At 33.9% G+C, this 27,700-nt stretch overlaps 1 protein-coding gene across 1 annotated transcript; it reads right to left on the bottom strand.

Moving 5' to 3' along the window:
- Nucleotides 1-2,125: 2,125 nt before the first annotated feature.
- Nucleotides 2,126-26,438, bottom strand: LOC114346214 (60S ribosomal export protein NMD3). Its single transcript, XM_028296991.2, has 7 exons — nt 26,009-26,438; nt 25,668-25,953; nt 25,293-25,536; nt 16,592-16,885; nt 13,780-14,047; nt 6,147-6,326; nt 2,126-2,366 (listed from the first exon to the last, which is right to left on the bottom strand). The coding sequence occupies exons 1-7, from the start codon at nt 26,056-26,058 to the stop codon at nt 2,171-2,173; spliced, it is 1,518 nt and encodes a 505-aa protein (XP_028152792.1). The 5' UTR covers nt 26,059-26,438; the 3' UTR covers nt 2,126-2,170.
- Between the last annotated feature and the right edge of the window lie 1,262 nt (nt 26,439-27,700).

Below are 27,700 nucleotides of genomic sequence, written 5' to 3'. Positions count from 1 at the left end.
GCTGTATGTAGCAATATTATTGACATTTCCCAAGTAACTAAAAGTGGAATACTATTTATTTTCCAACAAACCAATTTATAATTATTACCAGAGAACGGCAGTTCTCGCCAGTGGCGCACATCCACACTCCCCTACACGCGACACTATATATACACGAAATTTTCGATTTTCTAAATCTGACTGAATTGAAAATTGGGCCAACTCCCATCTTAATGTTCAGGAAAAGACTCACCCATTCATATGTCAACCATCCATTTTGGTCCACGGGTGTGGATTTTACGGCCCTTCCTATTTAGGGTCTGTTTTTCGTTCCCGTCCCCAAAACTCCCAAAAACTTCGAAAATTTAATTCCGACCTTTGCGGCTTCTGATAGTACTAATCATTACCTTTCTAACGCATGTCTAATTTTGAGAATCGGTTATACCATTCAAAAGTTACCGAGCTCAGAAATATGACTCATTTTTATTTAAAAAAGGGAAAATGTTTGTCGATATGTATGTATGTATGTGGAAAAGTTAAACCGATCTGAATTTTATTTTCTGTGTTTGAAGAGAGGGTCAGGGCCGATTCAGAACCGATGTAGTTTGTGACTTGACCACCCATAAGCCAGCTATAGGACTTGGTAGGTACAAAACGGCATATTTTTTGGGTGTATATATCTTCGGTTCAAGAAGAGACAGGAGAACCGCAAATACACCAAATTAATAGTATTGAGTTAAGCTTTCAAATGGTGTCTAAGCCGCCAGGATCAGACATACATACGGCTCAGTATAGCCAAAAAACTAAACTTTGAAAATTTTGGTTTTTTGACAATCACTCAAAATTTCAACCTACGAATTGCGCCAATAACTGAGCGTTTGTAGGACTCTAGGCGAATCTAACGGTGTATACCTCATATCCGGGAAAATTCGAATTTTTAAGTTATAGGCTTCATAAGTATGATCAAATATATTTCTTATGGGAAAAACGGTTTTTCAAGCTCAATAATTCCAGTAAGAGCTTCAGTTATCATACTTGACCTTAGAATTATCAGATACTACTTGTCAATACGTTTCAAACTCATGTTTAGTGATCAAAATCGGTTAAGCCGTTTAGAAGTTATTAAGCTACAAAAGTATAATCCAATTAACGATTACTCCCTAAATGGTTTATGCAGTTGTAGTGGTTACGACGCTAAATTTGATCTGGCAACGGGCAATTCGAGTTCATTTACCGGCCATCCCAATATTTTTTTCAATCTATTTCGAATAGAAAAAAAAATCTAGTGTACATTCGATGGACACTAGACCATTTGGGAGATAATGCGACAAAGGCGACTATTTATAAAGCTTAACGTGTAATCGAGAAACATTGCATCTAACTTCATACATTTAATTTATAAATAACTCTGAAAAACTCCTGATACAAAAATAAAAAACCGCTAAACGCCGTAAAAATGAGTGGCGCATACAATATTCCAGCTACAAAAGATCTGATATGAATATTACGTGGCGCGAAAATGTATTTTCATTTCGATGCAAAACAAAATTCTAGTTTTATTTTAAAAGATTTTTCTATAATATTTGCTAAATTTGAAGTAAAACGCGCCACAAAAGAGCAACTTTGATACAGTTTGAATTATGGAAATACATTATGGAAAAATCTTCTAAAATAAAACTAGAATTTTGTTTTGCATCAAAATGAAAATACATTTTCGCGTCACGTAATGTTCATATCAGACCTTTTGTAACTGGAATATTGTATGCACCACTCATTTTTACGGCGTTTGGCGGTTTTTTATTCTTGTTGTTTATACAAAAATAAGTTTAAACTCAAGTTTTGTTTTTCAATGCTAACTGCAATAAAATACAACTTTAATTTCATAAAAAGAAGTGTACATTTGATTAATACAATCCAAGCAGCCGTTATATTTTTCTTGAATTACATGCAATAATTCTCTATCTATATACATGTCTAAAATACACCAATAGATCACAAGTGAAAGAGGGCTCCGAGAAGAAACAGTAGAGTAATGTAATGTACCGAACGACTCTAAAATAAGAGGGCTCTTATGAGGATTGTAAGCATTAAATTGTAAAGACTATACTGGATTAACTGAATTGACAGGTGAAAATAAACTCAGAACTTTAACAAAAATTATATTTATTCCCTTTTTATTTTAACAATAAAATTACTCAACTTCTTCCATTTCGACATCATCAAGAACTAAATCATCCAACATTTCTGCCAAGGTTATATGAGGTGCTGAATCACCATTATCATCAAATGTATCAACAGGTATCTGCTTTGACTTATCTTTGAAAATGTTGATGTTTTGTCTCAGTTCGGGATCTTCTTCCAAATCATCCAAGAACTCGTGGTAGTCACTGCAAAAATTATGTAAAATGAATTATCAAATTAATTAAGAGATTCTAGAATAGTTTGGAAGCAAAAGGATGTTCCCAATAAATTCAAGTTATAGACAACGAGTAATAATAGATAAATTAATATAATGTGGGCAAAAGTCAAAGGAATGAGTCAGTCAAAAAAAGTCACCTTTTAATACAATCAACTGTGGATTAAATAATCCCATATAATATTTGACTTAGACATGCTATAAAAAAGTAGTTTTAGAATCTCGTCAAAGAAATAGTTATTTTATTTTAATTAATATTTTAAACATCTTATAAAAAAAATTTATTTTGGTGGAATGGTTTTGAAAATTCCCTAGGAACTTATTTAATAATAACAGGGTTACAGCATGATCTTAAGCTATACAGTGATGAGCGCGCTAATAACCGGCAAAATAACGCAAAAGATGGAAAGCATAATACATTGTGAAATAAAAAGAGAAAACATGAAACTAGTAGAAGCGGAAATGATCGAGTTAAACGTATAAATTAACATTACAAAATAGGTTCCTACTTTTAGACGTCTTTGACAGGATTATTTTATAAAATTCTCCTGTCACAGTCACAGTTGTCATATTCCTCCGATACGTCTAAAGATGGGGAAACTATGTAATGTAATGTTAATTTATATGTTTATATCGATAATTTCCACCTCTACTAGTTTCATCTCTTTTTAACTTCACAATGTATTATGTTTTCCATCTTTTCCTTTATTTTGCCGGTTATTAGCATGCTCATCACTGTATGAATGAAGACAAGATATCAACACCAGTTATCAATCTCGAATGAAAATTAGTTTTAAACAATTTTCTTGTGACATTTTAACATTAATTATGAACTAGCTAACTCAAAGAGAAAAATTTATAATACAAGGGTTTGTGGTAAGGCAAATGTGAGCCTTGTTCAATTGAAACGCATCTTTGATCAAGAAAAAAATTATCGGCAAACATATCTACAAATAATTACCACTATACTGCCGTCCTCAAATAAAACGCGGTACGTGCAGCCAACTTAAAACCGAGAAATCGGCTCTCAAAATTTTTTCTCAGGACTCTTATATTTTTTGACAACTTTTTAACGCAAAACATGTTCTAATGATAGTTGAACATTATTTAAAAATATATTCTTCAAAAAAATCATATTTTTATCAAAGCTATAAATAAAAATGACATACCGCGTTTTAATTGAGCAGCGGACATATTACTGGATCAGAAATAGTGCCGTATTTCCGTAAGAATAGTTACCAAAAAAGAAAAATAAATAGCTTATAATTGTTTATTATACAGTAAGAGTCACCGTACTAGACACATGGGTATGTACTTAATTGCTATGCTTATGGGCTAATCCGGTCCGTTCTCAGATGTGACTTTCATCCCTGTCATGTTACTGTCAAGAAACTATTCAAAATAATTGTTTTTTGATACAAAAAAATACATTAGTTAATAGTATTACTTACTCTGTTTTAAAATAATTTTATTCAAACACCAAGAATAGTACAATACTTTAAGTTTTTACAACTTTAACAAAATGACAACTATAAACGTCAAAATTAGATCAGCTGTATTTAATACAGCTGATCTACGATTTGTCAACTTTCTATGTTAATATTCAGTTTTTATACATTTTCTGATGTTCTAAACGTCACTTGACATAAAAATAAACATTGCAACAAGTGACGGGTCCAGGACTGTAACAGCTCAATGTTCCTATGTGTCTACTACGGTGGCTCTTACTGTATACGCAAAATACCTACATGTCATACATGTTCAAAATACGAGGTCGCAACACGAGACTCGATAAAAACGCGGTAAATGCGCTGTGCTCAATTAAAACGCGGCAAGTACATGATACTCGCTAGCACATACCGCTTTTTAGTTGAGTACTCTGCAGATACCGCATTTTAATTAAGCAGCTATTGAGATTTAGCACATACGGCATATTCCAATTTGTTTATTTTGGAAGTAAATCAAATGATACGGCTTTCAGACATTGCAGAAGCATAAATAAGGTCACAAGGAAACCACATATAGCAAAAACTCGATTTTCAATTTTTTTGCAGATACCGCGTTTTAATTGAGGACGACAGTATATTTAAGGCATATATTCCATTGTTTCTCCAACCGATGTATACCCTGTTTAAATAATTCTGGTGGCTGTAGTCCAAAGAATTCTTTTACAGCATTTGGTATTTCTTGGCCCATCTGAAAACAATATTCGAAGAGCAATAAATCGGAACTATAGGGTGAATGCTAATATCCTCCATTTCTTTCGTTGTACAGTAGGAAAAATTAAAGAATACCCATGAACGAACATATAAAACACGCTGTATTTTCCTGTCACCATGTCACACAAAAAATTGGCCAGCGCACGTACATGTAATAATTATTGTTACATGTACTTGCACTGGACAATTTTCTTTGTGACACGGTGACAGGAAAATACAGAGTGTTTTATATGTTCGTCCATGGATATTCTTTCATTTTTTCGACTGTAGATTTTCTTTCACTACTTTGGCGACATAAGGACGAGTATTGTCGTGCAGAAGAATGACACCACATGAAAGCGTTTCTGGGCATTTTCGTCATATTGCTTCATGAACCTTATTTAAAGTTTATATAAACTCTATGAGCAAGGGTCCTTCATGGTTGAACAAAATGTCAACATGACCTTGCCCGCAGAAGGTTGAACCTTGAATGAACGCACGCTGATTATATTTGGATGGATTGTTAACAACAAACGCCATTTTTAAATCACAATACTTAAAATCGCACTCAAATACAAATGATAGAAACTGATGACTGTGACGATTACAGACCAATGGACTGTCAATACTGATGGAATGGCCCCGACCCATTCAAACAGTGAATCGAGATTGCGGCCAACATACAAGAGAGAGGTCCTAGAGAGAGACAGAAAAGATCCAAGGAAAATTTGGGCCGTGAATTTCAGTTGCCTATATAAACTTAAATCGGGGAAATGGACCTCATATTTTTAATTTGGTATCAGCGCTGATGGACAAAATTTAAATACTTTTTTGTATCTAAATACGTCAGAACTCTCTTCATCATTAAAGAAGTACTGGTTTTAGTCTTTCTTTTTGGCATATTCTAGTTTGTAGGTTTTAGACGTGCACCATGATATATTTAATAAATATAACTAATTTTATTGTGTATCATTTAATGACAATGACAAAAAGAAAGACTAAAGCCAGTACTTGTTTTAATGAAGAAGAAAGTTCTGACGTATTTAAATACAAAAGTATTTAAATTTTGTCCATCAGCCCTGATACCAAGTTAAAAATATGAGGTCCATTTCCCCGTTTTAAGTTTATATATGCAACTCAAATTACACGGCCCAACTTTTCCCTGGCTCTTTTCTGTCTCTCTCTCTCTCTCTAGGACCTCTCTCTTGTATGTTGGCCGCATTAAATTCGCTTCATACCCATTCCATCAGTATCGACAGTTTGTTGTTACAAACATAACTAACATTACAGAACGTCAGTTGAGTGATTACAATTATTGTTTCCAAGGCTAACCTGACAATGATATATTTCAATTGAACAAGCTTATACATACAAAGTGAATCAATTTTCATAATTCAATATAGGGCAATATAGTAAATTATTGAACAGACAGGTGTCCAAAAGTCATTTAAATCAATAGTGGATTAATAATAGAATTTTAAAGCACAAAAAGTATCAAAGAAAAGTAAAAGTACTAACAATTTTTATACCAATGATTTTTCTATTGAACTTACTTTGCATCAGGATCAAAAGCTGTATCACCTTCAGCAAGTCTTTTGAGTTTCCAAATCCTCTGTCTTCTTCTAAATGACCTGTCTCCATAGTGTTTCTTTACTAAAATAACATCTGGAACTGAACTTATATCAAGTTTGTCGAAGTTTGTGTCATTTATGTTACTGTCTTCTATATTGTACCTAAAAATTAATTTGTTTATATAAACTAGGATGTTCAATAAGTTTTGCGGTTCGATAGGAAAGGGGGTTGCTACTAGCCTAATTTTATTTTGTTATGTTGGTAGACTCTTTATATGAACATGTGTGAAATTTCACTTCAATCTGTCAATTCATTTTTTGTTTACAAGCCATTTTGTATCGACGTGTCGCAGTATTTTTTTTACAATGAAAACATTCAAGTATCATATAGTGAATGAATTTTTCTTTTTGGAAAGTTTAAAAGCAAGGGAAATTTATAAACGAATGTTGAAAGTGTATAATAGACCAGGGCGCATCTGTAAAAATATTAGTACATTTGGACGTTGAGAGGTGACTCAAATTTTTTTGCAGAAATTGCTTGAAAATAACTCAAATAATAATATTTGAGTTATCCTCCCTCTCAAAAAGGTCCGGAACATTGTTTAAATAATCAAAATGTCAAAAAATGAAGGAAAAATTAGATTTTTTTCTTCGTTTTTTGATTATTACTTTAAAAGTATTCATTTCCGAGAAAAGTTGTATTGACATAAAAGTTGCGTAATTAAATTTCCTACAATATAGAATTGGTTAAAAATTTAGAAATAGTCACCCTACTTGCAAAATAGCAATAATTGCGAAAAAAAAAACATACAAAGACAAGTATTTGCATTTTACGTTTTTTAACCATTTATACTGCACTTAGGACCTTGATATTTCACCCAGAAAAACTTTATGATACAGTTAAACAATACTGTAAATTTCATTAAGATCGGTTCAATAGATTTTGCAAAATAAATTTTGCAATCCAGCTTTCGCAAAAAAATTCATTTTTTCAAAATGTTACAGGACTGAGAATAAACCAGATAGCAAGTTGAATTTTTTTTTTGCTCATAGAAGTGCACTGTACCTTTCATCTGCAATTTTCAAAATTAAAATCGATTAACTACCACGGCGTCAGGAATTTTTTTAAATAAACAATAATTATTGGTGCTGCGCGCAGGACAGCGGATAGTTTGCTCTGATTGGGCATTCCAATGACCTTTGATAATGATTGATACATTTTAATTTTTATTACATTTCGACATAAATAAATAAATTTGTTTATTGCAAAATAAAAACACATACTCTATCCTTTGAAATAACACTTTTTTTAGCAAAAACTTTCTTTCTTCATTTATTTTAATTTAGAGAATAAATGTTTATTATTTTTAAACATATGCAGTTGTTTAAACAATATTTCACAAACAATAATAAAATTAGTTTGATTTTTGTGGAATTAAAATATTAAAATACAACAAAATATAGAGTAAGAAAATAATAGAAACTGCGCGTCATAGAAAACGGGCACCCTAAAAAATGGGTCATTTTTTATGTCGCGTATCTCCTAAACCTGTTGTCCGATTTAAATGATTTTTTGAATATGTTATAGCCCTATTCTTTGTCAATATCTCTGTAATAATATTTTTGCAAAACAGGTAAATTTTCATTGTATACCGGGTGTACGAATCAAACTGTGTTTTTTTCTCAAAGTTCGCAACACTCTGTGGATTATTCTAGCATTTATAAAATACTGAAATTAAAATTCAACTATAGCCTCAGGTTTTCTTAACATTGTGTTTTTTTATTCATTCGCTTATGTTGGATAATGCAAAAGTTATGTACTTTAACAACTAGCCATGTTCTTCATCAGTATAGGGTGTTATAAGTCTAAAGTGTTTCAGGGACGAAATAAGTTCGACAAACTTTAAGGGGTAATTCTGCATTAAAAATAATGACAGTTTGCTTTATAATCATATATCCGCAAAAGCTTCGTTTCCGAGATACGGGATGTTAAATTTTTTCTTACAAACTGATGATTTATTTATTGCTTTAAAACCGGTTGAGATATGCAAATGAAATTTGGTAGGTTTTAAGAGATGGTTATTGGGCATTTTTTGACATTCAACTAAGAATTTTATATTCACTATTGGAGCGCATACGGGTAATATGACCGATCATATTATTCGTATGTACGCCAATGGTGAATAAAAAATTCTTAATTGTATATCCAAAAATGTTCAAAAATTACGTTTTAAAACCCACCAAATTTCATTTGCATATCTCAACCGGTTTTAGAGCAATAAATAAATCGTCAGTTTTTAAGAAAAAATTCAGCATCCTGTATGTCGGAAACGAAGCATTTGCGGACATATGTTTATAAAGCAACCGGTCATTATGTTTTCATGCATAATTACCCCTTAAAGTTTATCGTACTTCTTTAGAAACACCCTGTACTGATAAAGAGCATGCCTAGTTGTTAAAGTACATAACTTTTGTATTATCCATCATAAACGAATGAATCAAAAAACAGAATGTTAAGAAAACCTGAGGCTATAGTTGGGTTTTAATTTCAGTATTTTATAAATGCTAGAATATGCCACAGGGTGTTGCGAACTTTGAGAAAAAAACACAGTTTGATTCGTACACCCGGTATACAATGAAAATTTACCTGTTTTGCAAAAATATTAATACAGGGATATTGACAAAGAATAGGGCTATAACATATTCAAAAAATCACTTAAATCGGACAACAGGTTTAGGAGATACGCCACATCAAAAATGACCCATTTTTTAGGGTGCCCGTTTTCTATGACGCGCAGTTTATTAGATAAAGATTGGAAGAAATTTTGGTGGAAATCAACTTGTGTGAATCGAACACCGCTGTCCTGCGCGTAGCACCAATAATGAATGTTAATTTAAAAAAATTCCTGACGCTGTGGTAGTTAATCGATTTTAATTTTGCAAATTGCAAATGAAAGGTACAGTACACTTCTATATGCAATAAAAATTTCAACGTGCTATCTGCTTTATTTTCAGTCCTGTAACATTTTGAAAAAATGAATTTTTTTTGCGAAAGCTGGATTGCAAAATCTTTTAAACCGATCTTAATGAAATTTACAGTATTGTTTAACTGTATCATAAAGTTTTTCTGGGTGAAATATGAAGGTCCTAAGTCTAGCAAAAATGGTTGAAAAACGTAAAATGCGAATACTTGTTTTTGTATGGTTTTTTCGCAATTATTGCTATTTTGCAACAACCAATTTTAACCAATTCTATATTGTAGGAAATTTAATTACGCAACTTTTATGTCAGTCCACCTTTTCTCGAAAATGAATACTTTTAAAGTTATGATCAAAAAACGAAGAAAAAAATCGAATTTTTCCTTCATTTTTTGACATTTTGATTATTTAAACAATGTTCCGGACCTTTTTGAGAGGGAGGATAACTCAATAATTATTATTTGAGTTATTTTCAAGCAATTTCTGCAAAAAAATTTGAGTCACCTCTCAACGTCCATCTCAAACAGATGGGCCCTGGACTATAAGGACTCTTCACCTTCAATTAGCGCAGTAGAAAGATGGGTTGCTGAATTTAAGTGCTTGTACCGGGTGTCCCAATAAGAATGGCTCTCGGCCATATCTCAGGAAGCGTTTATAGTACAGCTTTAAGAAAAAAATATTTATAACAAAAGTCGCCTCGGGAAAAGCCTGGAAATTATTTTCATAATTGTAGGTCCACCGCTAGAGGGCGTAATTAAATATCAAAAATAAAAAAATCAAAATTTTACAAAATTTACCTAATGAAAGGGCACTGGAAATCCAATCATCGTATTCTTCATAAAATTCTGCGCATATTTGATTTTACAAATTTAAGTCTACCTTTGCAAATAAGAGGTGGGGGTGAGTGGGAACCTTCTTATGAAAAAATGGCTGTAAGTCCGGTTCTGCTAAATCGAATTTTGCATAGGTACTTGGTCTTGTTGAAAACAGCTCTTTTTCGTCAATGTAATTATCTTATTTTCGAAATAGCCTAATAAGTAATATGCAAGCTAGGAGGCGTTAATTATTTTCAGAAATCTATTTTTTTTTTTTTTGGAAAATATTAAATACAAGTATGCATTTTTAATCCTTTATTACAAAATTAGACCAAATTAGCAACATAATACCGAAAACATAACTGTTACTGGCACCAGTAAACGAGGTTAAGAAAAAGTAGTGTGCTATGGAAAAAACAAATAAACATTTTCCAGATGTAAACGTATATAATTAATTAAAACAACAATAAGACAAACAACACTATAAAATATAACAAAGAAATAAAAGCAACTACTTACTTAGTCTTAGTGACTGCCTAAATGTTCAAATCGTTGCCCATCATTTTCGATGCAAGCATTTACTCTTTCAAGAGTAGATTGAATAGCAACAGATTTAACTGTTTTAGACTTTTATTTATCTGCACGGATTAAAGTCCTTGTTTTTGCAGCTAGGCCCACTACTCGAGAAAACATGATCTAGAATCTAGAGAATACGACACGCCATTCAAAGCATTGAGAAAGCAGAAATTGAGACTGCTGTTCAATCTACTCTTGAAAGAGTAAATTCTAGCATCGAAAATGATGGGCAACAATTTGAACATTTAGGTCGTCACTAAGTAGTTGCTTTTATTTCTTTGTTATGTTTTATAGTGTTGTTTGTCTTATTGTTGTTTTAATTAATTATATACGTTTACATCTGAAAAATGTTTCTTTGTTTTTTCCATAGCACACTACTTTTCCTTAACTTCGTTTCCCGGTGACATTAACAGTTGTTTACAATTTACACGTTTCTTAAGATATCTCGAGATAGAAAAAAGGTATTGACATGCGGTTTTCGGTATTATGTTGCTACTTTGGTTTATTTTTGTAATACAGGATTAAAAATGCATACTTGTATTTAATATTTTCCAAAGAAAACTAGATTTCTGAAAATTATTAAATAACGCCTCCTAGCTAGAATATTACTTATTATGCTATTTCGAAAATAAGACCAAGTATGCAAAATTCGATTTAGCAGAACCGGACTTACAGCCATTTTTTCATAAGGTTCCCACTCACCCCCACCTCTTATTTGTAAAGGTAGACTTAAACTTGTGAAATCAAATATGCGCAGAATTTTATGAAGAATACGATGATTGGATTTACAGTACCCTTTCATTAGATAAATTTTGTAAAATTTTGATTTTTTAATTTTTGATATTGAATTACGCCCTCTGGCGGTGGACTTACAATTATGAAAATAATTTCCAGGCTTTTCCCGAGGCAACTTTTGTTATAAATATTTTTTTTCTAAAAGCTGTACTATAAACGCTTCCTGAGATATGGCCGAGAGCCATTCTTATTGGGACACCCGGTACAAGCGTTGAAGACGATTCACGTCAAGGACGTCCAAAAACAGCAACAACACCATAAATCGTAGAAAAAATACGGGATATGGTGAGCGAAAGAGATTTAGTAAAAGCCCTAGGAATCTTATTGGACAGTGTAAGCAATATTTTTAGACTGAAGTATTGGGTATCAGAAAGCTGTGTTCATAATGGATGCCACATTCGCTAACAACGGAACAAAAACACATTCGAATGTGACTTTCTCAGCAACATTTAAAGCGTTTGCAGTCGAAAAAAATTATTTTTCATCAGGACAATGCACCGTGTCATATGAACAATTTAACCATGGATAAAATTCATGAATAACGTTCAAATTGTTGGTGCATCCACCGTATTCATCAGATTTGGACCATAGCGACTTCCGTCTATTTCAATACCTCAAAAAGTTCATGCGTGAAAAGCGTTTTTCATCAAATTATGAGGTCATAACAGCTGTGGAAGCGTATTTTGCAATCCTTCCAATTTCTCACTTCAAGGATGGAATTTTTAAATTGGAATCTCGTTGGAACAAGTGTATTGATGTTCAGAGAGACTATACTGAATATTAAAGTGTTTTTCAAATCATAAAATTGTATTCTTCTTATCGAACTGCACGACTTCTCCTTCTTCTTCTTAACTCAGGCGAGACTCGTTAGTCTCTGGCACTTGGTCATAAGACCTTTGTACCAAACCCTGTTCTTCTCCTTAAACTTTAATAAGTCCTGTGGCCTCAACGAAGGCCAACAGTTTTCTTATTGGTAGTTTTAGGATCTCTTCTGGTTCGAACCTCATTTGACCAGTGAAGTCCTGCCTTACATCACCTAGCACACTGAAATGGCATAGTATGTGTATGGCAGTCTCTTCTTCCATTTCGCACTTTCTGCACCATGGTTCATTTATCTTACCTAGTTTGTATAGGTGATTTCTTTAACGGCAATGTCCAGTCACCATTTCAGTGACCGTTTTTATCTCTCGTTTATTGAGGTTCATCAAACTGTTCGAGAGTTTTTTTATCAATATTCTTGATTATTTTTTTAGTCTGGATTTGCCCTTGAGTGGTTCTCCATTTATTTTGATGATTCTTTATCAGCCATTTCTGAACCTCGTTTTTTATAGCATCTTTAGTGATGCCACAGAAAGGTTCTGGGCCTTCAAAAGTTTCTCTCGAGCCTTGTTTCGCTAACATATCTGCTCGTTCGTTCCCATGCACCCCTTCATGACCCGGCACCCATATTAAAGACACTTTATTGTCTTTTGCCAGGTTATTGAGGAGATCTTTGCAGTTGCTCACCAGTTTTGATTTGGTGAGAGGGTTCTTTACAGCCAGAATAGCCGATTGGCTATCTGTGTAAATGTTGATTCTCTTAGCTTTAGGGTCTTCATCAATTATTTCATCAATGCAGGCCACCAAAGCAAAAACTTCAGCCTGGAACACCGTTGTATGTTGACCTAGGCTGTAAGATTTATTATAGTTACATGTTTGCCCAAAGACTCCTCATCCAGTACCATGGGCAGTTTTAGATCCATTAGTGAACCATATTAAGTCCCCATTAATATTTCGGACTTTTTGCTTTCTAGATGGTATAATTTTGTGAGTGAAGATTATTTCTGGTGTCATCATATCTGAGTTCATCATAAAGATGGATTCCTCAAGTATAGTCCCAGTAATGTTTGTGTGGCTATTCAATACATAATTCGGCCTCCAAGTATTGTTTGCTTTAAGTCTCAGGATGGTCATAAGTCTACCGCCGAAATATATAATTCCAGCAGAGGGAGACCTGTGATAGCCTCTAATGAAGCCGTTCCTGTACTATTCAAGGCTCCTGCTATATTTAGAAGCGTTTGTCTTTGTAGGGTGGTGAGAGTGGTCACACAAGATTGCAAAGCCGTCTTTCTCCACCAGAGTACTGACCCATAAGTGACTGTCGGTCGTATCACTGATGTGTACAACCAACAGATCACCTTTGGTTTCAATCCACAGGTTTTACCTACAACTCGTCTGCAGTTCCAGAAGAGTCGCTTAGCCCTATTGGTTATATTGGTAATATGAGTATTCCAATTGAGTTTCGAATCCAGGGTTACCCCTAGATACTTAACCTCATTGGTTCTTTCCAGTACCTCTCCCAATAATTTCAGTCACTCAGACTGCAAGACTTATTGAATGGCTGTTCAATAGTATTTAAATAAGCAAAATCATGTTCCTTCCCATTAATAAAAATCTTTAAAAATTACTCACCCTAAAACGGAATCTCCAGGTTTTAAGACATGACCCAAGTGAGTTCTAGTATGAATAGTATTATCATTTACACCCAATTCAGATGCTTTAACTACCCAAATATCAGCCAGAACATGTCTGTGGGAAATAGCTCCTTGTCCAGGGAATATCTTCCTATCTTTATCCATGATGGGTTCTATGTCCATTACAACATATTCTACTAACTGCTTTGGATTACAAATGGCTCCAAATGGATAACGGTAAAATACTGTAGCACTTATTTCTGCAACTAAGTTTAAACATTAAGTGAAAATTTAGTGAGCAAATTAAAAAAAGAAAATGTAAAATGCAGAGTATTGTATATGTATTTGTTAGATTGCCTGTTTGAAATTACAGTTTTTGGCATAGTTATAGTTATTGTTTCTTTATAGTTTGCTACAGTGTAATTATTCTTAGTAATCAAAACTCTTGACCCACTTGTTCTCTCCATCCTGTTTTAAATTCTCTCTTTGATCTTCCTATAAGTGGTTCAGGTTCAGTGATTTCTGTTATGTGATACCATTTTTTCTTCAGAATATAGGTTGTTAAAACTTACAAGCATTTATTTTCTTCCACTGCTTAGGTCCCAGATATAATTATTATTTCTTCAACAAAATGTAACTCCACCGTTGCCTTGATCATTAATAGATATGTACATGAATGTATTGCCACAAAATTGTAGTAAGTCTGATCTCATGGAAGGGTTCTTTCTCTCTCCTATTAAAAGGCATGCATTTTTCCTCTACTTTTACTACTAGTCCTATTATCATTTTGTTCATTTTTATTTTAGTTTTCTGGTATGTTCCTTGCCATTATCAGTATCCAATCTACTCAGTACCTTGTGCTGTGCCTTTGTTAACTTTATCCTGTCCAGAGCCGGATTTAAGGCAGTGGGTTTCCCTGGGCAGAATTGGTGTGGGGACTCTACCTCCTACCATTAAAAAAATGTTGATCTACTTTTCTTAACCGTAGTCAAAATTTCAAAATCTTTGCATTATTTTACCAGGTTATATTCATTTTAGGTAAGCACTGATGATGATTGGTAAACCAATCGAAAACTACTTATGTGATCGTGATGTAGCCCTTTTTAGGGACTTTAAATATATACCTTTTATAAAGGATTTTACTGTTTTTTGTATTACATGGTATACAGCCAACTACAGGAAAACTTTTTCCTTGTGGATTTTTATAAATATATTTTTAAACAATAAAAAATGGAAGAACTGTAACTTGTTACAGTAATATATTAAAAATAAACATTAAAGTCTGGGTACTCTTCGAGATATTTTGATTGAAAATTCTTTGATTATGTCGGACATATCTAGTTGCTTTAAGACATCGTGTTCAATGCTCATTATAGAGAGATAATTCAAAAGCTCTTGACCCGTCATAGACTGAAGTCGATTTTAAATTAACTTAAGTTTTGAGAATGATCTCTACCCACTGCAGTTAACGGTTAACGGCAGTAATCAGAACGGAATATAAACTAGGTGTCACCTCAACGTTTGGAAGCACATCATTCACATTCTTTTTGTTTTTGGAAACGTATTTGATTATAGGTACAAACCATTTGCATCGCTACGAGTTTTAAATTGTTGCTCACTGTCTTATGAAATTTTGGATAATGCTCCTTTAATCTGATTATGACTTTTAACTAATTATTTTGTGACATCACCTCTAGATGACCATCTATTAGTATTTACTCTTTTAAGAACAATAATATTTCTGCCACGGTCTGCTTTGCTGTCTCTTAAAGACACTGCGTTGCTGTCGCAAAATCAAAGAATGCTATAGCAGCACGACATCACTCAGCTGCAGCTTTTGCAACTAAATTTAGAAAGTGAGCGGCACAAGGAATCCACAACGTCAAGATATGTTCCATAATTTTGCCTGAAGACCATTGTATTTTTCACTCATAACTGACACATTATCGTAGGACTGTCTCCTGCAGTTTTTCAAATTGATATCATGTTCTTGCAAACATGTCATTAGAGAATTAAATATATCTTCTGCTTTATGACCGCACTTGGGCACAAATATGATAAACCTTTCAATAGGAGTGAAAAATTTCTATGTAACGAAATATCACAGTTAATTGATCAGTATGTCATTCTTCAGGTGTCGAGTTAAGAGAAACTTAATAATGTTTTACTTCTTAATCCCTGAAACTATTTCATTTAATACGCTTTGACCTATCAGATATAGGTACAATTTCCTGACATATATGGTTGATGAAAGATAGTTGGCATGTTCGCTTGCAGAATTTGAATATTTGTTAATATGGTGCTTCAAAAATTCATCATATTCAGCTAATAACTCAAGTATTCCCAAATAATTTCCAGTTTGTGATGTATCCTGCATGTTTCCAATTACAAAATCCACTGTGGCTAGAATGTGTATGAACACTAGATAATAATTGACAAACGAAGCAATACACTCGCCCGGTAGAAGGTGAAAAACATAACCATGAACCATGAATATATTATATCACAACCACCATTACACTCCTCTCTTTTAAACATACTTGTCATATTTTGTCGAGTTCCGGTATTTCCTGCCAATATCTGTTTAAATAAACACCTCTTACGATTAAGGCTTTGTGGGGGCACCCGGAATGTGGGAGCTCCGGGCAGCTGGTCAGCATGCCCCCTGCCCTAGTTATGTTACTAGTTTTTAAATCAGCATTGACAATTTTGGTTGCATCTAACAATATTCTCTACATTAATAATGTATTTACCCATTTATACAAAATATTCACTATTAATAGTGTTGTTCGAACAGAGCTAATACTTACTTTGAGCTGTAGAAGGATCTATAAGATGAACTGAATTTGTAACCCTGTAGATTAAACAAATTGGTGAAATTCCTCCCAGTTGTTGAGTTAACTTTTTTGGTAAACAAATAATGCTATCTTTTGATACAGGAACAATATCCACTGAATAGGTAAACTTATAATTGTAAATGTTGCTGTGAATATCATGAGAAATTAATTTCTTTGAATGTTGGTATTTACATGGAAGAACAGCTGACAAGAAATCAACCATCTTTCTTGCATGACCCTCTGTTGTGTAGAAGAAATCCAAGCCACCTAGATAAGCAAACAACATAATCATTTTTACATAACGTAACATATAACAACTATCTCTATGTAGGTCTTACAATATTTTCTATTTTTAAATATGGTAATTTTATAAAGTCAAATAAAAAATGACAAACTAAGGATGTTCACAGTTTTTACTGTATTCCTTCACTCAACGGTTCTCTCTAGTTCTTTATATTTTACCAGTCTCCTTCCTGTAAATTTCTTTTTTCCACTGCTTCGTCCACTTCATCTCTGAAACATCTTCAGGGTATGACTCTCTTCCTATTGAGCTCCACTCAGTTATTCTGTTTATACAGCGTTTTTTGTCTGCTCTTCTGACATGTCTGTACCAGGGTAATCTCTTATGTAGTCTGAATTATATATGAGTTCATTCCCATCATTTCTTAACCTCTCTTATACTGAATTCGCTCTATCGATATTCACTTTGACACTGACGTTAGTAATTTCTTTTTTGGGAAGTTCAGTTGTCAGAAGTGACTGGAAATTACTACACAACCAACGCAGCTGCTCATAGCCAATATTATTAATAGTAAACAATAAACCTTACGCCAATCAATAATTATTTATTTACACCATTATAATGAAATGTATTGATAACAAATGAGAAAATTATTTATTGTACAAAATAAAAATATTTTGTAGAAATAAACGCCATGGCACTTTAACATATCTGCAATCTACAGCCCACCTCGTCATGCAATTTCCACAGATGAATACAAAGCCTTCTTTCAATTACTTGGCAGTAAATTTGTAGCCGGGGGAGACTGGAATGCGAAACACACACATTGGGGCTCAAGACTCCTAACAACAAAAGGTCGTAACCTTTTAAAAGCAATGACCGACAACAACTATGATTGCCACACCAACGGAATCCCTACTTACTGGACAAGTGACCCCAGAAAACTTCCAGATGTGCTAGACGTTTACATAAGCAAAGGAGAATCCAGAAACAACTGTCTAATAGAATCCAGCTATGACCTCTCATCTGATCATACACCAGTTATTATGAACAAGAGTACCACAGTTATCAACAACACACCCCCTCCTCGACTAGCGTCAAAAAACACCAACTGGGCAGATTTTCAATACTACCTAGAAGAAAACATTAATCTTAATTTGCGAATCAAATCTCCAGACGAGATAGATACAGCAGCTCAATATTTCACCACCCTTGTGCAAGAAGCGGCATGGCAATCTACACCACAAACTGAACGCAGACTGACACATACAACAAATGTTTCCCTACACATTCGGCAACTCATTGCTGAAAAAGGTCGTGCGAGAAGAAACTGGCAAAGATCTAGAAACAACATAGATCAACATATATACAATAGACTACGTAGACAACTTGGAGTAGCCATCAAAGCTGCAAACAACGAAACCTTCGAACATTACATTACAAACCTTACAGCAAATGATCAGACGCTATGGAAGGCGACTAAGAAACTCAAAAAACCATACACAACTATTCCTCCCCTCCATAAACCAAATGGTGAATGGGCTCGTTCCAACAAAGAAAAAGCGGACATCTTTGCTGAACATCTTACGAGTGTATTTCAAGCCGAGCCACCAGACCCTGATGAAGAAGTGGAAGAACTAATTAGCGCAGCATGTCAAATGTCCCTTCCAATCAAAAGTTTTACTCCTATAGAAGTCAAGAAAGAAATAACCAAACTCAACTCACGAAAAGCTCCAGGTTATGACTTAATCTCGGCACAAGTACTAAAACAACTTCCTCGTAAGGCCATTATTATGCTAACAGTACTATTTAATCGCATGATAAGTTTATCATACTTTCCAAAAATATGGAAATTTGCAGAAATCATAATGATCCTTAAGCCAGGCAAAGCGCCCAATGAAGTAACATCTTATCGACCCATCAGCCTACTCCCAATCGTCAGTAAAGTTTTTGAAAGATTGCTGCTACAAAGAATATACGCAGATCATGAATTCCTAACATTACTACCAGAACATTCTTTTGGTTTTCGGGAAAATCACTCTACTACACAACAAGTCCATCGAATAGTAAATGAAATATCAAAAACTCTCGAAGAAAAGAAATACTGCAACGCTGTATTCCTAGATATCTCACAAGCGTTTGACAAAGTTTGGCACAGAGATCTGCTTTACAAAGTAAAATTAGCACTATCCAGTAACTATTTCCTCCTAATCAAATCCTACTTATCAAATAGATATTTCTCAGTAAAATTCAAAGACCAACAATCCAGCCTCTGTCCTATTAACTCCGGAGTTCCGCAAGGTAGTGTTCTCGGGCCGCTGCTTTTCTCACTCTACACAGCCGATATACCAGAGTCTCATAATACTACGATCGCTTCCTTTGCTGATGACGTAGCAATACTAGCGGTAAATGAAGATCACATACAAGCCTCACAAGACCTGCAACACCATCTGGACATACTCAGTGAATGGTACACAGCGAACAAAAGTAAATAAAACAAAATCATCTCAAATCACGTTTACAAACCGCCACAACACATGCCCACCTGTAAGAATGGAAAATGTACGAATACCAACAGTAACAGACGTTAAATACCTTGGCCTCCACCTTGACCAACGTCTTACTTGGAAAAAACATATACAGACTAAAAGAAGACAACTATACTTAAAATTTCGGCAAATGTATTGGCTCCTTGGACGCGGATCAAAACTCTACATCCAAAACAAAATTCTTCTGTACAAAGCAATACTCAAACCTATATGGTACTACGGACTACACCTCTGGGGCTGTGCAAAGTTAACATCACTGAATATCATCCAAAGATTTCAGTCTAAGGTTCTAAGATCAATAGTGGATGCACCATGGTATGTAACTAATCAAACAGTTCACGAAGACTTAAATATACCTTTCATCAGAGAAGAAATCCATCGAGCCTCGGAATCACAAAGCGAGCGTACCATTCACCATGACAATGAGTTAGTAAGGGAATTATTCCATAATGGTCCTGTCACAAGGAGACTAGATAGAACCTGGCCTCAGGACCTATTTTAAAACTTTAACATAATAGAATAAGATGAGACATCATTGGAAGTCTCTTCTTCATGCCGAAAAACATGGAACAAATTTACTTAATGATGTAGATTGTAAATAAACATAATTACATAAAAAAAATAAACTCCACAAAATTTTATGAGATTAGTAGACACTCCCACTATTTCTAATAATTCTTCTTTTTTTAATGAAAGATTAAGTTGATTTTAGCAGTTAATAGTGTGAGGTAGGAATTTTTGTGTTGTATGTTTCCTATTCCGAATGTGTCAAAGTGAATCTCGGTAGAGTGAATTCAGTATATTTATTCTATCTCTTCTTGTTACTCTGCAGCTTCTCCTTAGGAATTCCATCTCTGTTGCTCTTATATTGTTTTTGGTTTTCTTATGTATTATCGAGTTTTCACACCCATAAGTCCTTTTTGTTTTTATATACTGATGTTCTTATCCCATGGTACTGGATTAAATTTTCGTATGCAGTCTTTTCTTTGTCCTAGCATATTTTTTATATGTTCTCCAGTTGTTCCTTTATTTAATATTATATTCAATTCAATTCAATTCAGTTTATTGATGTCAATATACAAAGTATTTACATAAGTCAAAGTCTGTTAAAATGCATCATTGAAATACATTGGCAAGCTAACACTTAATAAGTAAAATCTATAAAATTTTATCACCTAGTCTAAATACTTAACACAAAGTTAGAATATTAGCATAAAAACACAAGAGCACACAGAACATTTAAGAGAGCTGTAGGACTATCACAACAGGGTAGCCCCGAGATATTCCTCCTGAGAATAGTAAGCACCCACCAAAAGAAGTTCTTTGATTTTTATTTTGTATGTATCTAAGGGCAGTTCTCGAATTATTAGGGGTAATTTATTAAAGAAATGTATAGCCAGACATGATGGGCCATCTCTGCACCTCTCCAGCCTACGAAACTTTGGGGCAAGGTTCCCTCTAAAGCGTGTGTTAATATTATGAATCTGTTCATGAGTCTGGAATTAATGCATATTGCATTTTACATATATAAGATTATCATATATAATATACTGGCAAGGTAATGTTAATATTTTCCAATCTATAAAAACTTGTCTGCAATCGGCTCTATATGGCAAGCCTGCGACAATGCGAATGGCCCTTCTCTGCAGTCTGAATACATCCTTCGCTCCTGCACTATGGCCCCATGCGAGAATAGCATAGGAGATATGTGAGTGACACAAAGAAAAATATGCCTGCTTTAGTATGGAAGCGGAAACACAGGATGAAAGTCCACGAAGCAAAAATGTATTTGATGATAGCTTTGCCACTAAAGAGGTGGTATGAGCATCCCATATCAGACCAGGGTCCAGCAGAACACCAAGAAATTTAGCACAGGATGCATTGTCCAGTTCATCAGGAATATTTCTAGTTGAAAAAAGTAAGGACTGTGTTTTGGTTGTATTGAGAAACAGCCTATTAGAATGGAACCAATGTTCTGCCTCCGACACTGAACCCCACGAACTCCCCACTGCTGTTACCAAATCCTTACTGCAGGATGAGATTGTTGTGTCATCTGCAAGGAGAGTGAAATGCGCAGTTTGACATGAAAGTGGTAAATCATTGATGTATATCAAGAATAATAAGGGACCCAACACAGAGCCCTGAGGAACTCCTATGCGCAAGCATCCTCTCTCCGATTCAACACCTGCAAATCTCACCCTCTGGCAGCGGTCTGTCAAATAATTTTTTATCAATGATATACTGGAGATTGGGAAGTTATATTTACTCAATTTAGCAGTAAGATTTCGTGGGACACACAATCGAAGGCTTTACTTAGGTCGCAAAAGTTGGAAGACACATAGTTTACCTTGTTCAAAAGCATCTTGGATGTATGTTACAAGATTCAAAATACCCTGAACAGTCTTCAAACCCTTTCTGAAGCCAAATTGAGATTCAACGAAGAGCCCGTTAGACTCAAAGAAACTTGCTATTTTTCCAGCAAGACATTTTTCAAATATCTTCGAGAATATAGGTAACAGAGAGATAGGTCTGTAATTAGACATTTGATCTGTCTCTCCCTTTTTAAAAACCGGAATGACCACCGCAGTTTTTAAAACTTCAGGAAAAACCCCCTCAGCTATACATAAGTTTATGAGCTTGGTCAGAGGACATATTATTAGATTTTTTATCCCTTTGATTAAGCTGACAGTTAAATTAAATGGGTCCCTACTTTTTTTATTTTTGAGAGAGTTCACAATATCTCTTCCCTCATTAAAAGAGACTGGTTGGAATTCAAACATCTGTTCAGCATAAGGTGGTGCATAGTTGAGTGGGTCATTGTGGGGTGCAGGAGTAGGTACGGCTAGGCAGCTCGGAGGTAATGTTTAAAAAATAATGATTAAATTGATCAGGTGTTATATTAGAATTAGTTTCAGTTTTTGTGATGCCTCTATACTCATTAATGATATTCCACATTGTTTTAATCGGGTTATGAGAGTTTGAAATTAGTTGGTCATTGGTAGCTTTCTTTGCTGCTTTTATTGCTGTCCGATAATCATTTTTAATATTTTTTATGTATTCCTGTAGGTAATTTGGTGCATCAAGCTGTTTATTAAGTTCTATAAAAAATTGAATATTATCACGCATTGTTCTCAAGCTATCATTAAACCAACTCACCACACCCGCCTGACCCTTTCTTTTAGAGTAAGACTTTTCCGGGAAACAGGTCAAGAATGCATTGGAAATGATGTGAACAAAATAGGAAAAATTATTATTCGCATTCATATTAGTGTCATTAATAAAGTCCCATGAAATGTCCTCTATCATAGAGAAGAACAAGTATCTTCCTCTCTCAGTGATGGGTCTAAGATATCCAAATACTTGTACTTGTCTGTTCCTTTGATTTGTTTACCTCTATCTATTTCCAGCTGTTTTATTTCTGTATTTTCTGTTGTTAGGTATTTAGTTTCTTTAACTTTATTTCCATTTCATTCTTTGTATATTCCAGTTTTCTCATCATAAAGATGAGATCATCTTGATCTTGTGCAATCACTATTTGGTCATCAGCAAAACTTAGGGTATATAGTTATTCGTTTCTTACTGGTATGCCCATTTCTTTGCACTTTCTTTTCCATGGTTTGAGGGTTTTTTCCAGGAATATTTTAAAAAAGGTAGGGGATGTGGAGCAGGCATGTAGCAGTCCCTTTGTCATCTTAAACGTACTGCACATTCTATTGACTGTTTTGATAGCTACTTTGTTATTCTTGTATAGTGCTTTTACTGCTTTTATTAATACAACCATGGCTTGGTTCTAGGTATCGAGCCATAGACCTTCTTAAGAACCACAAAAGCCAGATGGATGTATCCATTTTCCTTTCAATTAGTTGTTCGACAGTGTATAAAAAATGAAATGCAGTAGAACTCCGATTATCTGTGCTATAATTTCTATTACTCAAATTGCATTTTTGAGGTTTTATCAAAATAGCGTCACTGTAAATCACTTGACGGAAACTCTATATGCCGAGAGGGAGACTCATAATGAAGGATTTATTTTTTTCTCTTATCTTTTTATGGTAGGTGCATATATATGTATATGGTAGGCACAGATGTAAGTATATACATATATATGTATTATACAGGGTGTTTCATTAGTAATTGTCTATGTAGTAACTGGAGAAACCTTAGCACAAAATATGAAGATTTAAGCTAAAACACTTAATAAAATATTCCTCCAGACTGAGATACAGAGTGTTTTATTGCAAATATCCTAAAATGATTTTAGCCCATTGTTTTAACATGTTCCAATATTTTTTGTACAAGCTTGACAAATGGTTTACACATGTTAGAATACTTTAACCAGTGTTAAAAGATAGTTTTCGTCGTATCATTTCAGCATGTTTTTTTGATTCTTTGTTACTGTTTACATACATATCATCCTTTTGCCTCAATGCGATAGAGTGAGTAGATTTGAAGTTATTTGCGTTTAAAGGTAATGGATTCAATAAGATTATGTATTTTAAACATTAGATCAGATTATGTGTTTAAAATACACATAATCTTATTGAATCCTTTACCTTTAAACGCAAATAACTTGAAAACTACTCACTCTATCACATTGAAACAAGCATATTTACATAAAAAGTAACAAAGAATCAAAAAACACGCTGAAATGATTATTACGACAGTGGTGTAGATTGTGAGGGGGAAAATTAAGTAAGTATATATCCCTACAGCACGCCTCTGGTAACAGCGGAAAACTATCTTTTAATAGTAAAGTATTCTAACATGTGTAAACTGTGTGTCAAGTTTGAACAAAAAATATTGGAAGGTGTTAAAACAATGGGCTAAAACCATTTTAGGATATTTGTAATAAAACACTCTGTATCTCGGTAAGGAGTAATATTTTGAAGTGTTTTAGGTTAAATCTTCATATTTTGTGCTAAGGTTTCTCCAGTTACAATATGGACAATTACTAATGAAACACCGTGTATAAAGGCTGTATGACACTATGCATTTTCTTGTATCATTTCTAATATCGTTTCTGATATGTCAAAAAAATGTATAGTGTCATACACAGATACAAGAAACGATATCAGAAACGATACAAGAATTTGTGTCAGGCACAGATTCTTGTACAATAACTGCGCCAATTTCTGCGCAAAGAGCAAAAACGTAAAACCTGCTGGTAAAACTTCTAAATGTCATAATGGCGGCTGAAAATGAGATCATATGATTTATATCTTGATGAATTTATTTGTGTTTTGTAGGTATTATTTATAAATATGTTATTGATACTTAATATACCGTTTGGTATGGACTACTGTTCTACTAATAACCATATATTTAGAATAACTGGGTTTCATATTGCATAATTTTTTAATAGAGGAAAATACAATAGTTCCAATTTGGATCAAACTGAAGATAATTATAATGCAAATATTTTAGCACAAATATCAAAACAAAATAAAAAACACCAATAATCAACAGTCAACGTAAAAATTCTAGTTATTATAACATTAAAATATTTGTTTTTAAAAGTTTATAAATTTTATAAAATCCTTAAAATCAGCTGAAGACGCAGTACTACCATACCAATGTAACGTGACAGGGTGACAAACAAAATTTCGACCAATCACGCGCCGAATTTCATACAGTTTTCGATACAAGAACTTGCATAGTGTCATACAGGGCACAAATGTACGTACAAGAAATGATACAAGAAAATGTATACAAGAAACGATATCAGAAACGATATTAGAAATGATACAAGAAAATGCATAGTGTCATACAGCCTTAAGGAATAAATGTTCTGATTATCTGTACTTTTCAATTATCTGTGCTACATCCGGTCCCGAGGAGCATGGATAATCTGGGTTCTATTGTAAATATAATTCACATAACTTACCATGAATAGGCTTAATTCCTAATGTATTTTCATGTGCCTTGTGTTTTAATATAAGCTGTTCTAAATAGTAAAAAGTTTTCTTGTTTTCCGATTTTTGTCTAACTTGAACCGAGGCTCTCCAAAAGTCTTGAGCTTCTGATCTATGGCATTCATCGCACATTTGATGTGCCACTGTATATTCAACTACAAATACTTGTTGCAATATTGCACCACCTGCAACTTCTCCATGAACAGTAAGCTTTATCTAAAAAATATTAATAGTTGCTTAATATGATTGTCTATGATATTAACATTTTTTTTCTACAATGAAGTATTGGACAACATACAGTTTAGGGCAACCAAACATAACCAATTTGTAGTATGTATTTAACAAACCTTGATTCTTTTTGAGTGAGGTTCAGTCCAAACAAAAGAAGCATCTATAAGCTTAACTCTATTTAAGCCCTTAAGTTTTTTAAGACACAATGTTAAGAGTTCTCTAGACTCTAATGTACATTTGACCCATTCCCCAGGTGGTTGAAAATATCTTTCACATCCTCTGCAGAAATGCAAAGTAGCTTGTTTAGGGATTCCTTCTGTTATGTCCACTTGTGATCGAAGACACCCCACGCACATATTAGCAGGGTTGGGTTCTATAGCTATACCACATTCACAACATAATCTGAAAATAAAATTTTATAAAAATGACATGATTAATGATAAAGAAATATATTTACATTGTTGTTTTTAATGGTTCACTTGAGACTGGTTCTTGAATGTACTCCATCGTTTTAATACGTATTAAAGCTGGTAATGGTAGATCACAGTTTAAGTAAAATATAACGAAAACCCGAAATCGAAACGAAAACGTCAACCTAACTTAAAAGACATAACCTTAAAAAGAACTCGTGTTGTTTTTGAAGTGACATTTCTTGTCTCTTCTTTTTAGTCAAGTCAAAATTTATTAAATCTTGTATGTATAGCGATATAAGCGCTAACAAGCGTTTTGAGAATACGCGATTACAACTACACACACACACATGTTATATTTTACGTAGACTGTTTAACGCGCGTTAGCATGTGAACGGCCTGAAAAGAATGCATGCATGTAGCTGTAATCGCGCATTATCAAAACGCGCGTTAAGAGCTTGTCATGTAAACGTGCACTCAGTGATATGACAGATTGACAGTGACAGCCGGAGCACAGTATATAGGTTTATACAACAATCAGTATAGTCACTTGCCGTGAAGTACGTTATGAAAAAATGTTCCATTTTTCCCACTGCGCATCGAGACCTTGCAGCCGGACGCAAGCGCATAACAGCGTGTGTTATACTGCTCAACATTATTTTTGATACACTGCTCGAAAATAAATAGGACAAATTTGAAATAGATTTTTCGAAATAAGGAATACTTTTCTACAATTAACGTTTACGAAGCTCTTGACAATTTATCGATAGTTTCATAAATAATTATTACTGTTGTTCTGAAGACTAAATGTATCAGCTTTAATGGATTCATTGAGATAATAAGTGCGTTCGCGGGTGCCTGTCGGCGACAAATTAGCAGCAAAACGCATGCGCACTTTAAAATTATATAAATAATATCGTTAATAGATAAATATACAAGGTATATTTACCTATTATAATTTAATAATTAGTTATTAATATTAATTAAAAGTAAATATACCTTGTTTATTTATCTATTAACGATATTATTTATATTAAATGAGGTTAGAAATTGTCGGCGACAATTTGTCAACTGTACCCGCGAACGCACCTTATGTACCTACGATTTTCAACTAAATAATTTTTTCTATATAAACAAAATTTTAGTCTAACAATGGGCTCTACTTTATCTTCATTGGTCTTCTTCTTCTAATGCCTACTCCACTAATGAAGGTTGGCTATAACCACTGCAAATTAGTTTCATTATTAGCGAATATATTTATGGATTTCTAAAGAAGTATTGTTTTCACTCAGTTTTGAAAAAAATGTGAAAGCGTTGAATTATATACGTCCGTCTGTCCGTAAACACAACTCCTCAGTCATTAAACCAGATAGAATGACAAATGAGGTGTCGGATGAAAGCTTATATAATCCAAGGATGGTACTAAAGGTGAGATATTTGGCAAAGGACTTCCAGTTTTAAAAATGCAATCGGAAATACGGTTTTAAATTCTCCGGGATAGTACAAGCGATATATTATTCGACGCACCGTAGCAAGAGGAGTCTTCCTTCTTGTAGGTAGGCTTTAAAGACTGTTTCTTCTTCAATATTAGCCTCCTAAATTGTTTAAATTATCGCACCATCTTTTTCTTAGTCTGCAAATACCTCTTCATCCATTTGGTGACTTATCTCGTACTATCCTATCCTCTGCCATTCTACTAATGTGTTCGTTCCACTCCAGTTTCCGTTTTGTCACTCATC

Source organism: Diabrotica virgifera, chromosome 1 (assembly GCF_917563875.1).
Source record: "Diabrotica virgifera virgifera chromosome 1, PGI_DIABVI_V3a".
Taxonomy (NCBI): Eukaryota; Metazoa; Arthropoda; class Insecta; order Coleoptera; family Chrysomelidae; genus Diabrotica; species Diabrotica virgifera.
Note: the sequence above shows the minus strand (reverse complement) of the source record. Positions and strands in the feature narration are given on the sequence as shown.

Excerpts from the sequence above, each read along its gene's own strand:
- LOC114346214 (XM_028296991.2), bottom strand. The coding sequence starts at position 26,058 with ATGGAGTACATTCAAGAACCAGTCTCAAGTGAACCATTAAAAACAACA. Across the intron at positions 25,537-25,667 it reads CTCACTCAAAAAGAATCAAG|ATAAAGCTTACTGTTCATGG; the intron begins GTTTGTTAAATA and ends AATATTTTTTAG. Across the intron at positions 14,048-16,591 it reads AGATCCTTCTACAGCTCAAA|TTGCAGAAATAAGTGCTACA; the intron begins GTAAGTATTAGC and ends GTTTAAACTTAG.